This window comes from Trachurus japonicus, chromosome 21, assembly GCF_045865225.1.
Source record: "Trachurus japonicus isolate A0001 chromosome 21, Traja_1.0".
Taxonomy (NCBI): domain Eukaryota; kingdom Metazoa; phylum Chordata; class Actinopteri; order Carangiformes; family Carangidae; genus Trachurus; species Trachurus japonicus.
In genome coordinates, this window is record NC_140927.1 from 20,612,964 (window position 1) to 20,628,923 (window position 15,960).

Here is a 15,960-nt window from a genome sequence, read left to right on the forward strand (position 1 = left end):
TGGCCACTCTCCAGAGCAAACAATTGTAAAAAAAAAAAAAAAAAATGCAATTTGTAGTCTTAGTGCCCTGACACAAGGCAGGGCTTGTTTCTTACTGATCTAGTGGAATTAATGCAAACCGACTGTCGGTTTTAAATCCTTTCAAGTCCCGGAGCACCAAAGGCCCGTCAGTCAGTCGACAGTTCATAACGATATCTGGCCTGTTGCCACCTTTTAAAAAACAAAACCATCATGTATCGAGAAAGAGTTGATCGGTGCGTTTTGCTGACAATGAGAAAACTGTTGCTTCAGTCAGTGCAGCAGCAGCAGCAGCTCCACGCTGCCAGCTGATTGGCTCTGGTTCGAGACAGTTTGTTCTTCCAGCCGGCTGCTCGCTGTGTGGTAACTTCACTGCAGGTCCAGATACTGAGGCAGCACGTCGTCCCAGAACTGCTGAGACTCTTCTGGTTTCTTCTCCTCCGCTGCAGCAGCAGCAGCAGCAGCTCTCGGCTTCGTCCTCGGTGCCGGTTTGGGTGTTTCTCTCTGCTCTTTCTCTGCAGCTCTAGCAGGAAGTTTCTGTTTTGTTGATTTAACCCTTTCCTCTTCCTCTTCTTCCTCATCTTCCTCTTCCTCCTCTTCCTCCTCCTCCTCCTCTTCACTCTGTTGCTGTTTGTTTGCAGCCAGCTTTGTGCTCTGTTTGACCTTTCCCGTTTCCTCACTCTCTTCTTCCTCTTCTTCTGCTTCCTCCTCCTCCTCCTCCTCCTCCTCCTCACCGGCTTCCTCTTCCTCTTCCTCATCTTCACCTTCCTCAGAAACAACGCGTTTCTTTTCTTCTGTCTGATGTTTGAGTCTCATTTCTGTTTTCGGTTTAATCTTTGTTTCCTCCTCCTCTTCTTCCTCACTCTCCTCTTCCTCCTCCTCCTCCTCCTCCTCTTCCTCCTGCTCCTCCTCCTCCTCCCCACCTCCACTTGGTCCCTCCTCACCTTCTTCTTCCTCCTCTGCAAGTTCTTCCTCTTCCTCACCCTCATTTTCCTCCTCCCCCACAGTTTCACCCTCTTCTTCCTCACCCTCCTCTTCCTCCCCGACAGTTTCACCCTCTTCTTCCTCACCCTCCTCTTCCTCACCCACAGTTTCACCCTCTTCTTCCTCACCCTCCTCTTCCTCCCCGACAGTTTCACCCTCTTCTTCCTCACCCTCCTCTTCCTCACCCACAGTTTCACCCTCTTCTTCCTCACCCTCCTCTTCCTCACCCACAGTTTCACCCTCCTCTTCCTCCCCCTCACCTTCTTCCTCCTCACCCTCATTTTCTTCTTCCCCCAAAGTCTCACTTTCCTCTTCCTCACCCTCCTCTTCTTCCTCCCCCACAGTCTCACCCTCCTCCTCCTCCTCACCCTCATTTTCTCCTTCCTCCATGGTTTCATCTTCCTCTTGTCCCTCATTCTCTTCCTCCTCATTTTCTGTGTTGCTTTCTTCACCCTGCTCTTCATCAGCTTCACTGTCACTTGCTTCTTCCTGTTTCTCATCATCATCATCATCATCATCATCATCATCATCCTCTCCTTCGCTCCTGTCTGTTTCTCCGTCTTCCTCTGAGTCTTTCTCTTCATCTTCCTCACTCTCAGTAGAACCAGTTTCACCCTCTTCCTCTTCCTCTTCCTCTTCTTCAGCCTGTGCAAACTCTCCAGAGTCACTTCCCTCTCCGTCCTCCTCCTCCTCCTCGTCTTCTTCACTCGTGCTCCCGGCCGAACTCCCTGACTCTTCACCACTTTCATCCTCTTCCTCTTTACTGTCTTCATCACTTGACACTTTACTTTCACTTCCTTCCTCCTCCTCCTCCTCCTCCTCCTCTGCTGCTTCAGAGTTGCTCCCTCCTTCACCTGTCTCCTCACTGCTTTCTTGTTCACTTTCTGTAGCAGCACTCTTCTCACTTCCTTCCTCATCTTCCTCGCTGTTCGAGCTCGACTTCTCCTCACTTTCAGATTCAGCACCTTGCTCTTCCTCACCCTCCTCTTCACCCTCTTTAGCATCACTACTTTCACTTCCCTCCTCTTCTTCCTCTTTGTCTTCCACGTCGCTCCCGCTCCCACTCTCTCCCTCTCCATCTTCACTCTCCTCCTCATCTTCACTGGAGACCTTGGAGCTTTTATCATCTTCATCATCCTCTTCTTCTTCACGCGCTTGCTGGGAAGTTTCAGTGTCCGTGCCGCCATTTTTCTCCTCTGTTTGTGAACTGTCTTCATCCTTGATCTGCTCGGACAAGTCGCTTTTCGCCAGCTCTTGTTCCGACTGATCTCCAGTAGTATCGTAACTTTTGTCATCCTGAGCTCCACCTTTGTCCGTGTTTTCTTTTGACGACAAATGTGACGACGTGGAGGAGAACGAAGGCTGAAAAATCACACTTTGCTTCACGAATTGCCTTTTGGGGGTTCTTGACGGTGTTGAGGTAGTTGTGTCACCGCCCGACTGGAAGGCTTGCACACTTGTCACTGCCTCACTAAGGACTCCCATCGCTGCACCTGCCATCCCAACAGCTGGAAGAAAAGTTGCTGCGTTGCTGAGAACTTCCTCCCACCTTGGTTTGTCCTCCTCCGTCATACTCTGAGTTTCCTCTTTATCTCTCTGAGAAACAAGCGGATATGTATCAGCAGGTTCGGAGCCTTGCAGGGATTTGGCACCGCTGACGGAAACTTGTGTTATCTGAGGGCTTTGCGAGGAAATTGGGTTACACATCACTTCAATAGGTATATCCTGCTGTGGAGATTCAGTCTTATTACTCCTCATCTTGGATTTTGCATTATCTTTAGTGTCTGCAGCAGCTTCACCTTTAACTTTGATCTGCTCTCCTTCTCCCTCTGGCTTTGTCAAAGCCTTCGGTTTAGATTCCTTCACTTTCTTTTTGTCCTTCACGTTCACACTGTTGTCAGGTAACTTCTGCTTACCTGCATGTTCGGCTTTTGTTTTTTGAGCTGTGTTTTTGGAGTTTAACTCATCCGCTCCTTTTCCTTTGCTTTTACTTTTAACCAAAGTATTTGCACTTTGATCTTTGACCGGTTTGGATTTGACCTGTTGGAGCTTCCCTTTGACTTTCACAGGTGTAGATGCTGCACTGTCAGGTGGTGTGACATCTGTGGTTTCTTTTTTCACTGATGACTTAACATTTTTACTTTGACCTTTTCCTGTCACATATTTAACCTTGTGCAGTTCTTTTGTTGCTCTTTTGAACTGGATTTGTGCACGATTGGTGTCTTCCTTTGCAGCCTTTTCTGTGGCTTGTGATTTAGTTTCCTCCATTTCCGATGTGCTTATCAAGTCTTCATTTAAAGAGCTGTCTTGCATCTCTTCTTCGTTTGTATTACCATCTTTCAGATTTCTATTTTTCCTGTCTTTTTCCTTCATTTCAGTCAGTCTCTGCTGTGCTCCAGTCAGTGTCTTCAAAACTGACTGTGAAGTTGTTCGGCTCAGCTCTGATGGTTGACTCTTATCATGTTTTGTTGATTTAAATTGCGAGAGCTCCTTTTGAATTTGTTTGTCTTCTTGAGATATAATTTTACTGGACTGCTTGGTAATGGTGTCTTTTCCTTTAGATGTTGTGTTTTTCTTTGTGCCCTTTAGTCCAGATATTTCTTTCTTTAAGGAGTGAGAGTCTTTCAGGAGCTCTGTGGGTAAGGCCTCATGAAAAGTCTGTTCTGTCTTCTTCGTAGACCGGAGCTGGTCGGCTAATGCCTTGGCCTCTTTTGCAGCTCCTCTAAGAACTCGGTTCTTTTTCTTCTCCTGGAATAAATCAAAGAGAAAAGAGAAATGTAGTAAGATGTAAGAACAAAAATAAAACAGGCAGGAAAAGGTCATCTGCCGGACGATACTGAGTTAAAGAGAAACTGTACTACAAGCACAGAAGCAGACCTGCAATCAATGACTGCATATGTAATTATGGCATTTACTGTTTTATGTATTTTACTGCCAAATTTCAACTGTAAATATACATTGTGCGTATGTAAGCAACAACAAATAAGAGGAGAAAATACATTGCCAGTGTATATTTTGATGCAGTGTTGCAGGGTGACTTGAAACAGACTGTACAGAAAAATACTTTGAAGCATATGGGAGATTATGACTTTTATGGGGTAGGTGTAGATCTGGATGATGATACCAAGAATATCATTGGACATATGCAAGGTGGGCACACATGATCAGTCGTCAACAAATCTGTCATCAGGTTGAAATACAGATGTGGGTGGGAGAAAACCATGGTGATAATGGAGAAAAGAATAGGATATCCTTATTATTTTCACTTATGTACTGGAGATAAATAGACTGTGGTTAATTAGGGGTCAGTGAGGTGTTATTTAATCACTGTCTCTGCAGACTTGAGGCACCATAAGGCGTTCGAATCTCTGCTTGTCTGTGGCACGTTAATGCCCACACATTTGTGAGCAACCATGTGGAAACTGGTGGACAGTAACTACTAAGTACATTTAAATAAAGGCTTTGATTTTTTCCCCCTCTATTTAACAATACAACTAGGACAATGATGAGTTACCAAGCACCACATGTTGTAGTAAAACACACTACACTGCAAGGAAGGAGACTGCTTCACTGTTTGCTTCATCCTAGGCTGATGAGATGTGGCACATTTCTTGCCAACTTTTCCAAAGCATTACATGTGTGTACTGTATGTGTTTGTTTATCTGAGGGTGTTAGGAGAAGCCATCCAAATATCTCACTCTGATTTGATTAATTACAGAGACCATTGGGAAGAAAAGAAAATCAGAGAGAACAAAACACTAAATTCCATTTCATAATTTACCTCAGCATTATACTAAGTGGAAAATCTCTCCACAGACACACAGAGACATGCAGTATGTATGCTGAGCTGTGCACATTTCCTGGAAAAGCCGGTGAGTGTTCAACATAGCTGCTTCCTGCCCTGGTGTACACATAATCTAGACCACAGCCAAGAAGCCTAAAGAGGAAAATAACATCTAACCGACTCTGCGTTTATGACTCTATGGACCATAAGCTGCAGTCTATTTCTCTCCACTATCAAAGTCAAATCGCTGCGCGGGGAGCTTTTAAAAAATACTTTTTCTCTCACTTTATCTGGCAAAAAGTCAGAGTCGACTTCTTTCTCTTCCACGTCTTCTGCCATCTGCATCTGAACGGTTTCTCCCTCTGAAAGAACAGACAGGAGTTAGTTAAACTGCTGTACTCAATATTATCTGCATCTGTATCTTCAGATCAGATTTTCATGGATTTATAAAGATGAATCTCAGCCCAACTCTGGGCACACAGACTCCAGAAAACTGTTCGACATACCTGTTTCTGATGAGTCCAGATGCTTGATCTCTCTGAGGTGTTTACTGGGAATATGAGTGGGGGGTCTAGTGGGGCTACAGGGATCTTTAGGTGGTACAGGGGATGACATTTTGTCACTCAAGGCCTTTCCAGCTCTCGTCACATGTTGTACTCTATTTTTGGCAGCCCTTTTTGGGGAGACAGGGATGCTCGCTTCACGTTTAGTTTTAGATTTAGGCGACAATAAGGAAAAGTGCAACTCCTTGGATTTAGACTTAGAGGAGGTGGAGCTGGAGGCTTTGTTCTGAAACACGTCTGATGATCGAGAACGTGGGCTTGATGCCTTAGAGGACAACAATGGACTCCGGGGGGATTTGGGCAGGGATCTGGCCGAGAACGGTGGGCTTGGTGCAATGTCTGATAGGAGTTTGGGAGATGATGAAGGAGTGGTAATCTCCCTTGAAAGTGTTCTGGGGGTTAGGATATTTCTAGACTTTTGCCAGGAAGTGTTGAGGAAGCCAGAATTTAGACGTGGGAGGTTTAGAAATGTTTCCCCAAACAGCTCCACAGAGCCTTCCTGAAAGACAACAGCAAAAACAATTCTGAGTAAAAGGTCAAAATCACACCAATGGAGCTCCCCAACCAGTGAGTCAGTGGTACTACAGCGGCGCCACATGTTGGTACAACACTGCCCCCTACTGGAGTTAAACTATGACTACAACATGACAACAAACTTCTCCAGAGTTTGTGTCCTTGAGCTCACCAAGTTAAATTTAAGACTCTTCAAGACCTTTTATACCACATGGTAAACAATTCACCATCTATTTTATGATTGGCCGAAGCCTGAGAAAGTGTAATGGAAAAATAGTACAGGCCAAGCCAGTATGGCCAATAAATATTTATTATTACATCGTATTTCTTCAGTGTTTCCCAGCAGCATATAACAATAATTTCAAGTGACCAGATTGTAGACATGTGGCATAAACTTGATGGATTGAGTAGTTCGCTCATTCTTTTTAAAGCTGTACCAAGTTAAATAATCAATTAAAAAATAATCAAGCCAATTTTAAATAAAATAAACCAGGAACCTTTGGGGGTTTGGGACATTTAGTTGAAGAAAACAAAACAATTAATGAATGGGATATAAATACACTGTATCTATTTTAGATTTCTGTAGTAGACCAATTCATTAATCAAGTGTGTAATTGATTGATGATGACAATAAATGTTAGAGTATCAGCCCAGATACTCTGAAGTTACACTATATACTAAGTCGCTAACATCTCAAGTTAATGACTAATACAAACGACTGGGTATTGCTGGAAGATAAAAATCAAAAGTGTAGATTCTCACTTTTTCTCTGTGGCGGGCTCGAGCAGCAAGAGCAGAGAGTGGGACGAGTGTAGTTGGATCAATCAACCTTTCCAGCAGAACAATTTCTGTGCGGCTTGACCCCAGAAAGCTGTAACTGAGTGTGACGTCCATCTCTGGCACCACATCTTCGTTCTCCGGCGGTCGTGGTTCAGCCAGGACCAGCATATGGTTACCACCACAGGACACCTAAACAAAGGAAAACATCATAAGACACATTAGACTCAATGTAACTTATTACTGTGCACTGCTCTCTTATTCATTTATACTCGTTTACTTAAAAAAACTAAAAACAAACAAGGGATATACAACTTGGACAAGTGGACAGCAACTTAAACCAATAAGTTTGGAGTTTTCTCTAAAGGACAACTGATGTGCACACAGTGGAGCTCGACATGAAACCATGTAATTAAGGTTGGTAAGGTTAAAGCTATGCCAACCTGATCCCCTGTCATCACATTTACTTACTAACTGAACTTTGAACTTGAGAAACCGTGTGTTAAGTGTTGGGCTGAAGTGGTTGATGAAGTTTTCCTCCCCTAATCCCAGTTTTCCATGACGACCATCACCAAATATGTAGAGCAGCCCACTGTCTGCAGAGGAGGATGAAAAACACATTTATTAAAAGGTTTTAATTAATAGTTGCGGCAACACTCATGTAACTGCTCTAGTGGCGAAATGGTTAGTGGATCAATTACAGTACGGTAGTCAGTCGACAAAGATAAGTCATTTATCAAATAACAATGTCACTTGTTTTGTTGGTTCCTGTTTCTCTAATGAAAAGACTGGGTGGATTTCCACAAGGGATCAGTGTTTTTAAGACGTGATCCCATGTTCATGCTGAATCAATGATCCCATTCAGAAAACACAACAAAACACATTATTCAACAGGCTTGCCTAAGGAAAATTAGTTGTTATGTACACGGTTGCCTGTAAAGTTGGAATAAAAATTTTTTTTTACCTCTTCTCATGAAATGATTATGACAGTGTGAATTATTCTTGATAGATAAAGTGTATATCTTCTCAAAACCTTATTGATCAATCTCTTTCAAACATTCATTCATTCATTTTCTATACCGCTTATCCTGCACTAGGGTCAGGGGTGAGCTGGAGTCTATCTCAGCTGACTTTGGGCGAGAGGCGGGGTACACCCTGGACAGGTCGCCAGTCTATCGCAGGGCCGACACATATATAGACAGACACCTATGGGCAATTTAGAGTCGCCAATTAACCAAACCTGCATGTCTTTGGTCTGTGGGAGGAAGCCGGAGTACCCGGAGAGAACCCACGCATGCACGGGGAGAACATGCAAACTCCACACAGAAGGGCCCTAGCCGGCCGGCAGGTTCGAACCCAGAACCCTCTTGCTGTGAGGCGACAGTGCTAACCACTGCACCATACCACTGTGAATTGTTTTTAATTATTATTATTTATTTCGAACATGTAAAACAAAATAAGGCACAATTTTAGTTTGTTCCTTCGTATATACGTAAATAACATAAAGAAGTTGAAGAACAAAATTTGGACACAAACACAAAAGCATAATCATACATATTCAAAATGATTATTAAATTAAATCACAATTAACCTTTATAATAGGAGTAAAAAGAGGAATGTGTCTGAAAACAATATTATTCAAACTTTATGGGCAACAGTGGATAAAACACGCGTCCACAAGCACAAAGGTGAACATACTACTACATATACAGAGATAGCTTACCTGTGACCACAGCAGTGTGGTGTTCTCCACAGACAATGTTTCTGATGCTGCTGTTAGAAAAGTGCTCCAGTGGTTTTGGCAAATCAACTTCATACAGAAAAGTCCCGTGGCCCAGCTGACCGTACTGACCCCTACCGAATGTGTACACGTTCTCCTCTGGCACAGCAAAACACACACAAAGAAACAGACCGCACCGATTAGACAGTGACTAATTACCCACAGCAATAACACAATATGTTGGTTAAAATACCACTTACAAATGTGTCGTTAAAGATTTAATCTAATTTAAGGACCATGCTGCATAATGATCACTTTTGTCATTTTAATCACATTTTGCTGATGATGTAATTTTCTTTTATAAAACTTTCAAAAAAGTTAGTTGTATTTTTTTATAATGAGTTTTTTTTTACTAATTGTTTTGGGTAAAGGATCTGGATTTGAATACATAAAACAAAGAAGTAGAAATACATGATTATTTTACAGTGATGGTGTTCTGTCCTCTGGAACAACACACCTGTAAGTGCCACAGTGTGCTCCCCTCCACAGGACACCTGGATGACACGACCCAGAATCCCTTGCACCCTCTGAGGGACTCTGTGATTTGCAAGCTGCTTCGACTGGAGACCAAGCCGTCCATTCGCACAGTCTCCAAACGTGTAGAGATCTCCACTCACTAAAAGCCGACACAATATTATAACACAGCACAACGAATCAACAAAATTAAGATTTACTCAGTTTGATTGCAAATACTTTATTTTTCCTTGAAGTGGCTATTTGTAGCCCACATATTCACTGTGAAATTTTCAGATTCAAGATGCAAAAAATGCATTATTAAAAAAAACTATGAAAGTGCAAGCAGATTTATCAAGGTAATGTGACCATTTCAAGTGCTTCATAAATTGTCTGACTGAATACAGTAGTTTACTGGTAAGTGTGAGTGCTGTGTTTGTTTGCACTGTGTTGTACCTGTAACAAATGCCGAGTGGTAGTATCCACAGGAGACCCATGTCACCGCTTCTCCAACATTCAGCTCTCTGGGGTCTGCAGAAAAGATTTCATCCCCCAAACCGATCTGACCCACAGAGTTGTCTCCCCACATGAACAGCCTCCCATCCTCTAACCAACACACAGACACAGGGCAGGGGTATGACACACACACATTAACACCTTTGGCCTGGAGGAGACACGTATTACATCACTGCTTGTGACTTTGTTTTGAACCTGTTAAGGCAGCTGAGGTGTTGCATCCTGCAGAAAGCATTCGGATTGATGCAGGGTTACAGAATGGATGCAGCAGGTGAAAGGATGTAGTGCTGATGCAGTGGCCCAAACCGAGCTGCCCATCCTGGTTACTGCCAGTACCATACACAGTACCCCGCCCTACAAATATACAAAACCTAGTTCAGTTCAAGAAAAAACACTGGAAACCACTGTTAACATCTGCTACATAAACATCCAAATCATTTGTTCTTCATCTTACATGTGCAGACAATTGTGTGATCTCTCCCACAAGCTACATGCTTCACCTTCTCGGACTTTAAGGCTAAAAAAGGAGAAATAAATAGTTAAAATTACAAAAAAAAAACATCAAAACACCTAGGCTAATTAGTGAATTAATTTATCAGTAAGTTCACAATTCAGAAAAATAACAAACATTACTTGAACTTGTCATCTTGCCTTTGGTATAGATTTGCTGCTTGTCTTTATAGGTATCAATAAACTGTATATAATTGGACTGTTAGGCAGGTAAAACATGTGATTTGCAGATGTCTGAGCAGATAATTACAGGATACATTGAGAAAGTGATTAATCAATACATCAGTAAAGAAAAATTACTAGTCAGAGCCCTATTATAAAGTAAGTTACCTTTCACAGAGACAGGTTTGCTGGCAGCAGGCTTCACTCCCAGCCCTAGTTGGCCCCAGGTATTAGAACCGGACACAAGAAGCCTCCCATTTTCTGCATAACCATAACAGACATGTGAGAGTGCCCTAGCTGCAGTAAATTACACTTATTCCATTGCTGAACATTAAATAGACTATGTGTAGTGTGTGTGTGTACCTGTGACCACAGCAGTGTGCTCCTGGCCACAGGATATATGCACTGGATGGTCATTCTTCAGCCAGAATATTCTGGGCACATTGTGAGCAAAGCAGCTCTTTCCAAGTGTGAAGATGGCTCCTGTTTCTGGTGACAAATGAATAAACAGGAGTGATGCAATGTGCAGACAACTCTTACTCACTGCTCTCTCTAACTTAACACCGGCTAAATCCCAACCTAACCTGCTGTCAGCCAGACAGAAATAGTAACAGGTTTACCATAGGCACACAGAGAGTTAATTGAATGGGAATGTAAACAGGACCAAACATAGCTAAAGATGAAGGCTGTACCATATGATAAAATATATAGAAAGCAGTCTTACCGGGTATATCCACACTGGTCTGCCCCGTCATCTCCACCGTTACTCGGCTCACCTTTGCCGTGTTGCCTGATCTGACACCGGCAGATCAAGGTCGGGGAGGGAGGGAGGGGCAGCACCGGCTAAAGAGGAAGCAAGTCCTGACCATGGTCCTGACTGAGGCAGCAGTAACACATGACATCAATCGATTTGTTTTGTTTTTTAAATGGGGGCTGACTGGACTTTTGTTTATATTTAATTTGGAACAATGAAACACACTGGAAAACAATTTCTTAGTATGGGTTTAAGTTTTTAGTACGCTTGGAAAAAAATAAAAACATTAAAAAACATGACTGTTTTAGTAGCCTACAGTAGCTCACAGGTTCAACATATAGATAACAGACCCATGAACCTGATGTCGCATTCACGCAACGGGGCAGAATGGGAAAAAACAGACACAGGGGCGTTCATGAACAATTCCAGCGCGAGTGCTAATAGACTACATAGATACTTTTGCTGTGTTACGTATTCGTAAGTGACATTATAAACTATTTATCAGATTAATTCAATTGAACATGTGGTGGTGAGTATTTTTAACGATAGAACTTGGACGCGACATTATCGTTGTTTGTAATCGGATGTCCAATTTGCAAACCTCAGGAAGAAAAAGGATTGTTTACTTTTTTTTTTTACACCAGTTATCCAGTGGCATCTTGTGTATTTCAGAGTATTTCCGAGATATCATGGTTGTATTCTATCGGCCCGGTTTGATTAAAAAAACAAAACAGGGTGAAAACACATTTAAATCCAACTTTTCCACCAAATTACATGGTCGCAGCGTAGACAACTATTTAGAGTCTGTGGCAGAAGATAATAGAGCGAGTTAGTCAGTTGAGTTGATAGCCTACAATAATTTCGCCCCGGGAAACATTTATCCCGATAAAAAATGTTTGTGTGAACAACTTTTTAAACGCTGCTGGCCTGGATATCAGGGACAAAAAACTAGCCTGTGACCGCAACAGTTACATGCGGATTGCTTGCTGTGTTTGTTGCCTAGTTACCCAATTGGTGAAACTGATTCAACGTATTTTGTTTTAGTTTGATATAATTAAACCCCCAAATCTAATAAAGTTTGCACCTCTTCTTCACTAAATGAGATAAACTGCTGCAGCGTCTACGGAAAGAAGCCACGCCCCGCTTCCTGGTCCCGCGGCGACGTCATCGTAATCCGCGCTGCTGATTGGCTGGCCTGCAGCTCTTGGCTCCATGTGCTGCATTTCCCTGGGAGATAGTGAGGGAAAGTTGTCCTCTCTCTCTCTGATGAAATATTCACTCAACATTTCACTCCCGTAGGATTTTCCACTGAGGTGCAATGTTTGCTAAACTGTTATCTGTCAACAGCCCAGTGCTCAAATGTTTGAAAACTTTACAAAGCAGTCCGGCACGAGGGTTTAGGTAAGAAACTCCCGTTGACTGAATATGATCATATGATTGCTCAACTTCTGTCACCAATGAAAATATGTATAAATGATATTTGCATTGTGCCTTCGGTTGTTTGCATTTTCAGCATCGGGGCTGCTTCCCTGGGTTCAGTGAGTTTAAAGGGTCGCAGCTGCCTCACATTGAAAGATTTCAGCTCAGATGAAATCAAAAGACTTCTGTGGGTGTCGGCGGATCTAAAACATCGGATCAAGCATGAAAAACAGGTTAGCTCACCCTGACTATTTAACGCTAAGTTCAGTGTCCATTTGTCAAATGTCTTTAGTCAGTTAAGGAAACTAACTATCCTGTCTATTTCAGTATCTTCCTCTCCTGCAAGGAAAGTCAATTGCAATGATATTTGAGAAGAGGAGCACCAGAACAAGAATGTCCACAGAGACAGGTGTCAGTTTTGTATATATGCATCTACACTGGTGTGTGCCATGTGGCTCAGTTGGACACTCACATGGGTAGTAATGGAGGTGGGTCCCTGTAGAGCAACGTGTATAAAGCCACTATAGTCAAGTCAAGTTAGTTAAGTACACACAAACAATAATGCCTCTTCAATTAATTTATGAGAGCTCTCCTACAAAAAATATGTCCTCATACTGTTAGCTGGGCTGGTCCCACTCCTAAAAGTCATTGTTTATATGGAGACAAAAGAACTGCTGAAACGACTTTCAGTGCATCCCGTGGAACAAAGCACTCTGCCCGTGAACAGCTAACGTTTTTCCCTACACTGTCACCCCTTCAACACTTTGCACTGATGCATGCTTAGTTGATTTAAATACTTATGCATGTTTAAGCACTGCTTTGCTTCTGGGGAAAATTAAAAGTGGCCTTGATATCATTATTCCAGGTTTTGCATTGCTGGGTGGACACCCGTGTTTCCTCACCTCTCAGGACATCCACCTGGGAGTGAATGAGAGCAACACAGACACAGCTAGGTGAGTCTTATGATTATGATTTCACTTACAGATAGCTACATGTAATATATTTATTTATATGGACAGCAAAGAAATCACACTGCAGTTGTTTTGGCTGATAAAAAGATTGAGATTGAGAATTTCATTTCCACTGAAAAACAATCAAGAACATAAACAATTAAAAATGATGGTGTGATTTTGTTAGGGCTTGTACTAAACAAACATGTTGGCATGTTTTGATACCGCTGAAGAATATGATTTGTAGGCAGGGGCATCTTATTTATCCACGTTTATCATGTTAACATGTTACAACAATGCAGGACATTTGAACAACCACTTTCCTTCACACATAGACATAGCAGTGAGCTTTTCAGGTCAACAGCAAGTTCCTGGTGTTGTTCACTGCTGTAATAACTTCTGAAAGGCAAGGACAGTGTTGTCCAAGCAGATGATTCACCCTCATCCAGTATGTGAGCCGCAGCCCAGTGGATACATGTAATCTCCTCCTCCTCCTCCTCAGGGTCCTCTCGGGACTCTGTGATATTGTCTTGGCACGAGTGTACAGCCACTCTACGCTGGAGGAGCTGGATAAGGAGGCCAACATCCCAATCATCAACGGCCTGTGTGACCTCTACCACCCAATCCAGATTCTGGCAGATTTCCTCACTTTACAGGTATTGAAACCCTGCAATTTACTATCATCATCATCATCATCATCGAGCTAATTAAAGAGCTGAACACCAAATTACCACTTCTCTCTTCTAGGAGCATTACGGGTCCCTCAGTGGATTAACGGTTAGCTGGATTGGAGACGGAAACAATGTCCTCCATTCCTTCATGATGACTGCAGCCAAACTGGGAGTTCATTTAAAGATTGCTACACCAAAGGTTTTTACTTTTTCATTCTATCACATGCATGTGTGACCTTTCTTTTAGAGCACTTAACCTTCTTATTTGCAGATTATGGGTTTCTAGTTTGCAGATATGTCTGTACAGCTGTGGGCAGATGCTTCTGCAGTGAAACACACATGCGTAAGTATTCCTGATTAGAAACTAAACTAAAAGCACATCTTCACTCACAGGGGTATGAGCCAGAGAAGAGCATTATTCAAGAGGCTCAGAGACTCTCCAAAGAGGTGAGTTGCTCTTCAGGTGTCACTATTATCAACAGACCTGTGGTCAGATGACTTCTCATGACTTAATATGACATTGCATTTTGTCTCAGTGTGGCACTCAGCTTGTTCTGACCTCTGACCCAATGGAGGCCGCCCACGGCAGCAATGTCTTGGTTACCGACACCTGGGTCAGCATGGGGCAGGAGGAGGAGAAGAAGAAGAGACTGAAGGACTTTAAAGGCTACCAGATCACAATGGAGGTAAAGGAACCCACCAATATGTCAGTAGCCTTTGGTGAAATTACAGGAGCTTGTTCCCACACTGGTCCATTTGGTCAGGGCGATATTACATGGAAAGATGCACAGTAATTGTTCTGGTCAAATAAAAATGCTGCATTTTTTGTCTCTACAGTATACTTAAAATTAATTCAGAACAAATTAAAGAGAATAAAAGCCAAAATCACTCCATATGTGCAGGGTTTCAGCACTGATTCATTAACAACTTCATGTTCTGTGACTGGTTCATTACAGACAGGAAGTGTGGCCAAGCCAGACTGGACCTTCCTGCATTGTCTCCCTCGTAAAATGGAGGAGGTGAACGACCAGGTGTTCTACTCCTCCCGCTCCCTCGTCTTCCCCGAGGCTGAGAATAGGAAGTGGACCATTATGGTGAGATGAAATGCTGTTTAATTTGATCCTGTCAGTGGAGTCTTGCCCTCCATCTTGTACAGGGCACTAATTAGCACCTCTCTCTTTCAGGGTCTGATGGTCTCTCTTCTGACTGACTACGCTCCACAGACTCCCATGCCGAAGTTTTAACCTAAAGTCTTATGCAGTTCAGATTTCACCCAATTATAACACCATTACAAGACTATTTGGATAACTCCAAAGTTAGGCTACTGTGTTTACACTGTTGAATTCATTTTCTGATTTAGAGCAGATGTGGCATGGTTGTCCTTGTTGTCAATGTTTGGACCCCCTTCGGAAAAAAAAGACATTACATGGTAATTAAGTCATTGTTGCCTCTTGGTTTCACAGATCATTTGGTTTCACGCTGCGTTTCCTTGTAGTTTTTGTTGTGTACCTGCCGATTGTTATAAAATGTTAAAGCATGGTTGGCAATATTGTAAAATATTAACACTTCCTGTATGGAAACGATACACACACTGAGGTATTGTGAATATATAAAGCAAATGAACATTGTGTTGTAAGATAAATACCTCAACTACGTGGTTATGTTTGTTTTTTGTAGTATGTATGAATGTTTACATTTACCTTTTACATGACGTTCTCTGCTGCTGTTGAATTTTGCCCTTTAAGAGGCTGTAGTTCAGAGATGATGGAATAAAAAAAGAAAATCTAATTGTTGTTCACAAACTTTGAATAAAGGAATCACAGGCTTTGAATAATTTCAGTTCATAGTCAAGAGCAACAGTAATTAATTTAGTCATCAGTAAGACCACAGATTGAACTACTCAACAGTTAATCTAATCATACATGAATCATTCAGTTAACAGAAAATGAACTGGCAATTAATTTGATTGTAATTTTGCTTATAAAGATGCTAAACATTTAAATGTTCCTGCGGGATTTGCTGTTTTTTTCATGCAATCATTTAGATTTTTTTTTCATGTTTTTGAGGCTTGGACCTTTGGAAAAAACAAATGAGAAGGTGTCACAC

The 15,960-nt window shown here is 42.3% G+C and overlaps 2 protein-coding genes across 3 annotated transcripts; one reads left to right on the forward strand and one right to left on the reverse strand.

The window, feature by feature from the left end:
* Positions 1 to 180: 180 nt before the first annotated feature.
* rpgra (retinitis pigmentosa GTPase regulator a) lies at positions 181 to 10,823 on the reverse strand. Of its 2 annotated transcripts, none has more exons than XM_085765579.1 (13): positions 10,785 to 10,823; positions 10,424 to 10,549; positions 10,229 to 10,321; positions 9,843 to 9,905; positions 9,584 to 9,742; positions 9,329 to 9,478; positions 8,877 to 9,035; positions 8,363 to 8,518; positions 7,111 to 7,235; positions 6,625 to 6,831; positions 5,293 to 5,848; positions 5,072 to 5,148; positions 181 to 3,747 (listed from the first exon to the last, which is right to left on the reverse strand). In XM_085765579.1, the coding sequence occupies exons 1-13, from the start codon at positions 10,813 to 10,815 to the stop codon at positions 388 to 390; spliced, it is 5,262 nt and encodes a 1,753-aa protein (XP_085621705.1). In that variant the 5' UTR covers positions 10,816 to 10,823; the 3' UTR covers positions 181 to 387. The 2 variants fall into 2 exon arrangements, with proteins under 2 accessions (XP_085621705.1, XP_085621704.1); XM_085765578.1 differs by having other exon boundaries at positions 181 to 3,750.
* A 1,223-nt stretch (positions 10,824 to 12,046) lies between these two features.
* Positions 12,047 to 15,362, forward strand: otc (ornithine transcarbamylase). The gene is made up of 10 exons (XM_085765500.1): positions 12,047 to 12,215; positions 12,328 to 12,466; positions 12,561 to 12,642; positions 13,099 to 13,186; positions 13,686 to 13,839; positions 13,931 to 14,053; positions 14,248 to 14,301; positions 14,391 to 14,540; positions 14,811 to 14,948; positions 15,039 to 15,362. Exons 1-10 carry the CDS (start codon positions 12,133 to 12,135, stop codon positions 15,096 to 15,098), a joined length of 1,071 nt encoding a protein of 356 aa, XP_085621626.1. The 5' UTR covers positions 12,047 to 12,132; the 3' UTR covers positions 15,099 to 15,362.
* The last annotated feature ends 598 nt before the right edge of the window (positions 15,363 to 15,960 follow it).

Coding starts and splice junctions, on each gene's coding strand:
- otc (XM_085765500.1), top strand. CDS start 12,133: ATGTTTGCTAAACTGTTATCTGTCAACAGCCCAGTGCTCAAATGTTTG. Junction 14,541..14,810: donor GCTACCAGATCACAATGGAG/GTAAAGGAACCC, acceptor GGTTCATTACAG/ACAGGAAGTGTGGCCAAGCC. Junction 14,949..15,038: donor ATAGGAAGTGGACCATTATG/GTGAGATGAAAT, acceptor TCTCTCTTTCAG/GGTCTGATGGTCTCTCTTCT.
- rpgra (XM_085765578.1), bottom strand. CDS start 10,815: ATGACGGGGCAGACCAGTGTGGATATACCCG. Junction 10,322..10,423: donor GCACACTGCTGTGGTCACAG/GTACACACACAC, acceptor ATGGTTATGCAG/AAAATGGGAGGCTTCTTGTG. Junction 6,832..7,110: donor TCAAGTTCAAAGTTCAGTTA/GTAAGTAAATGT, acceptor TCCTTTGTTTAG/GTGTCCTGTGGTGGTAACCA.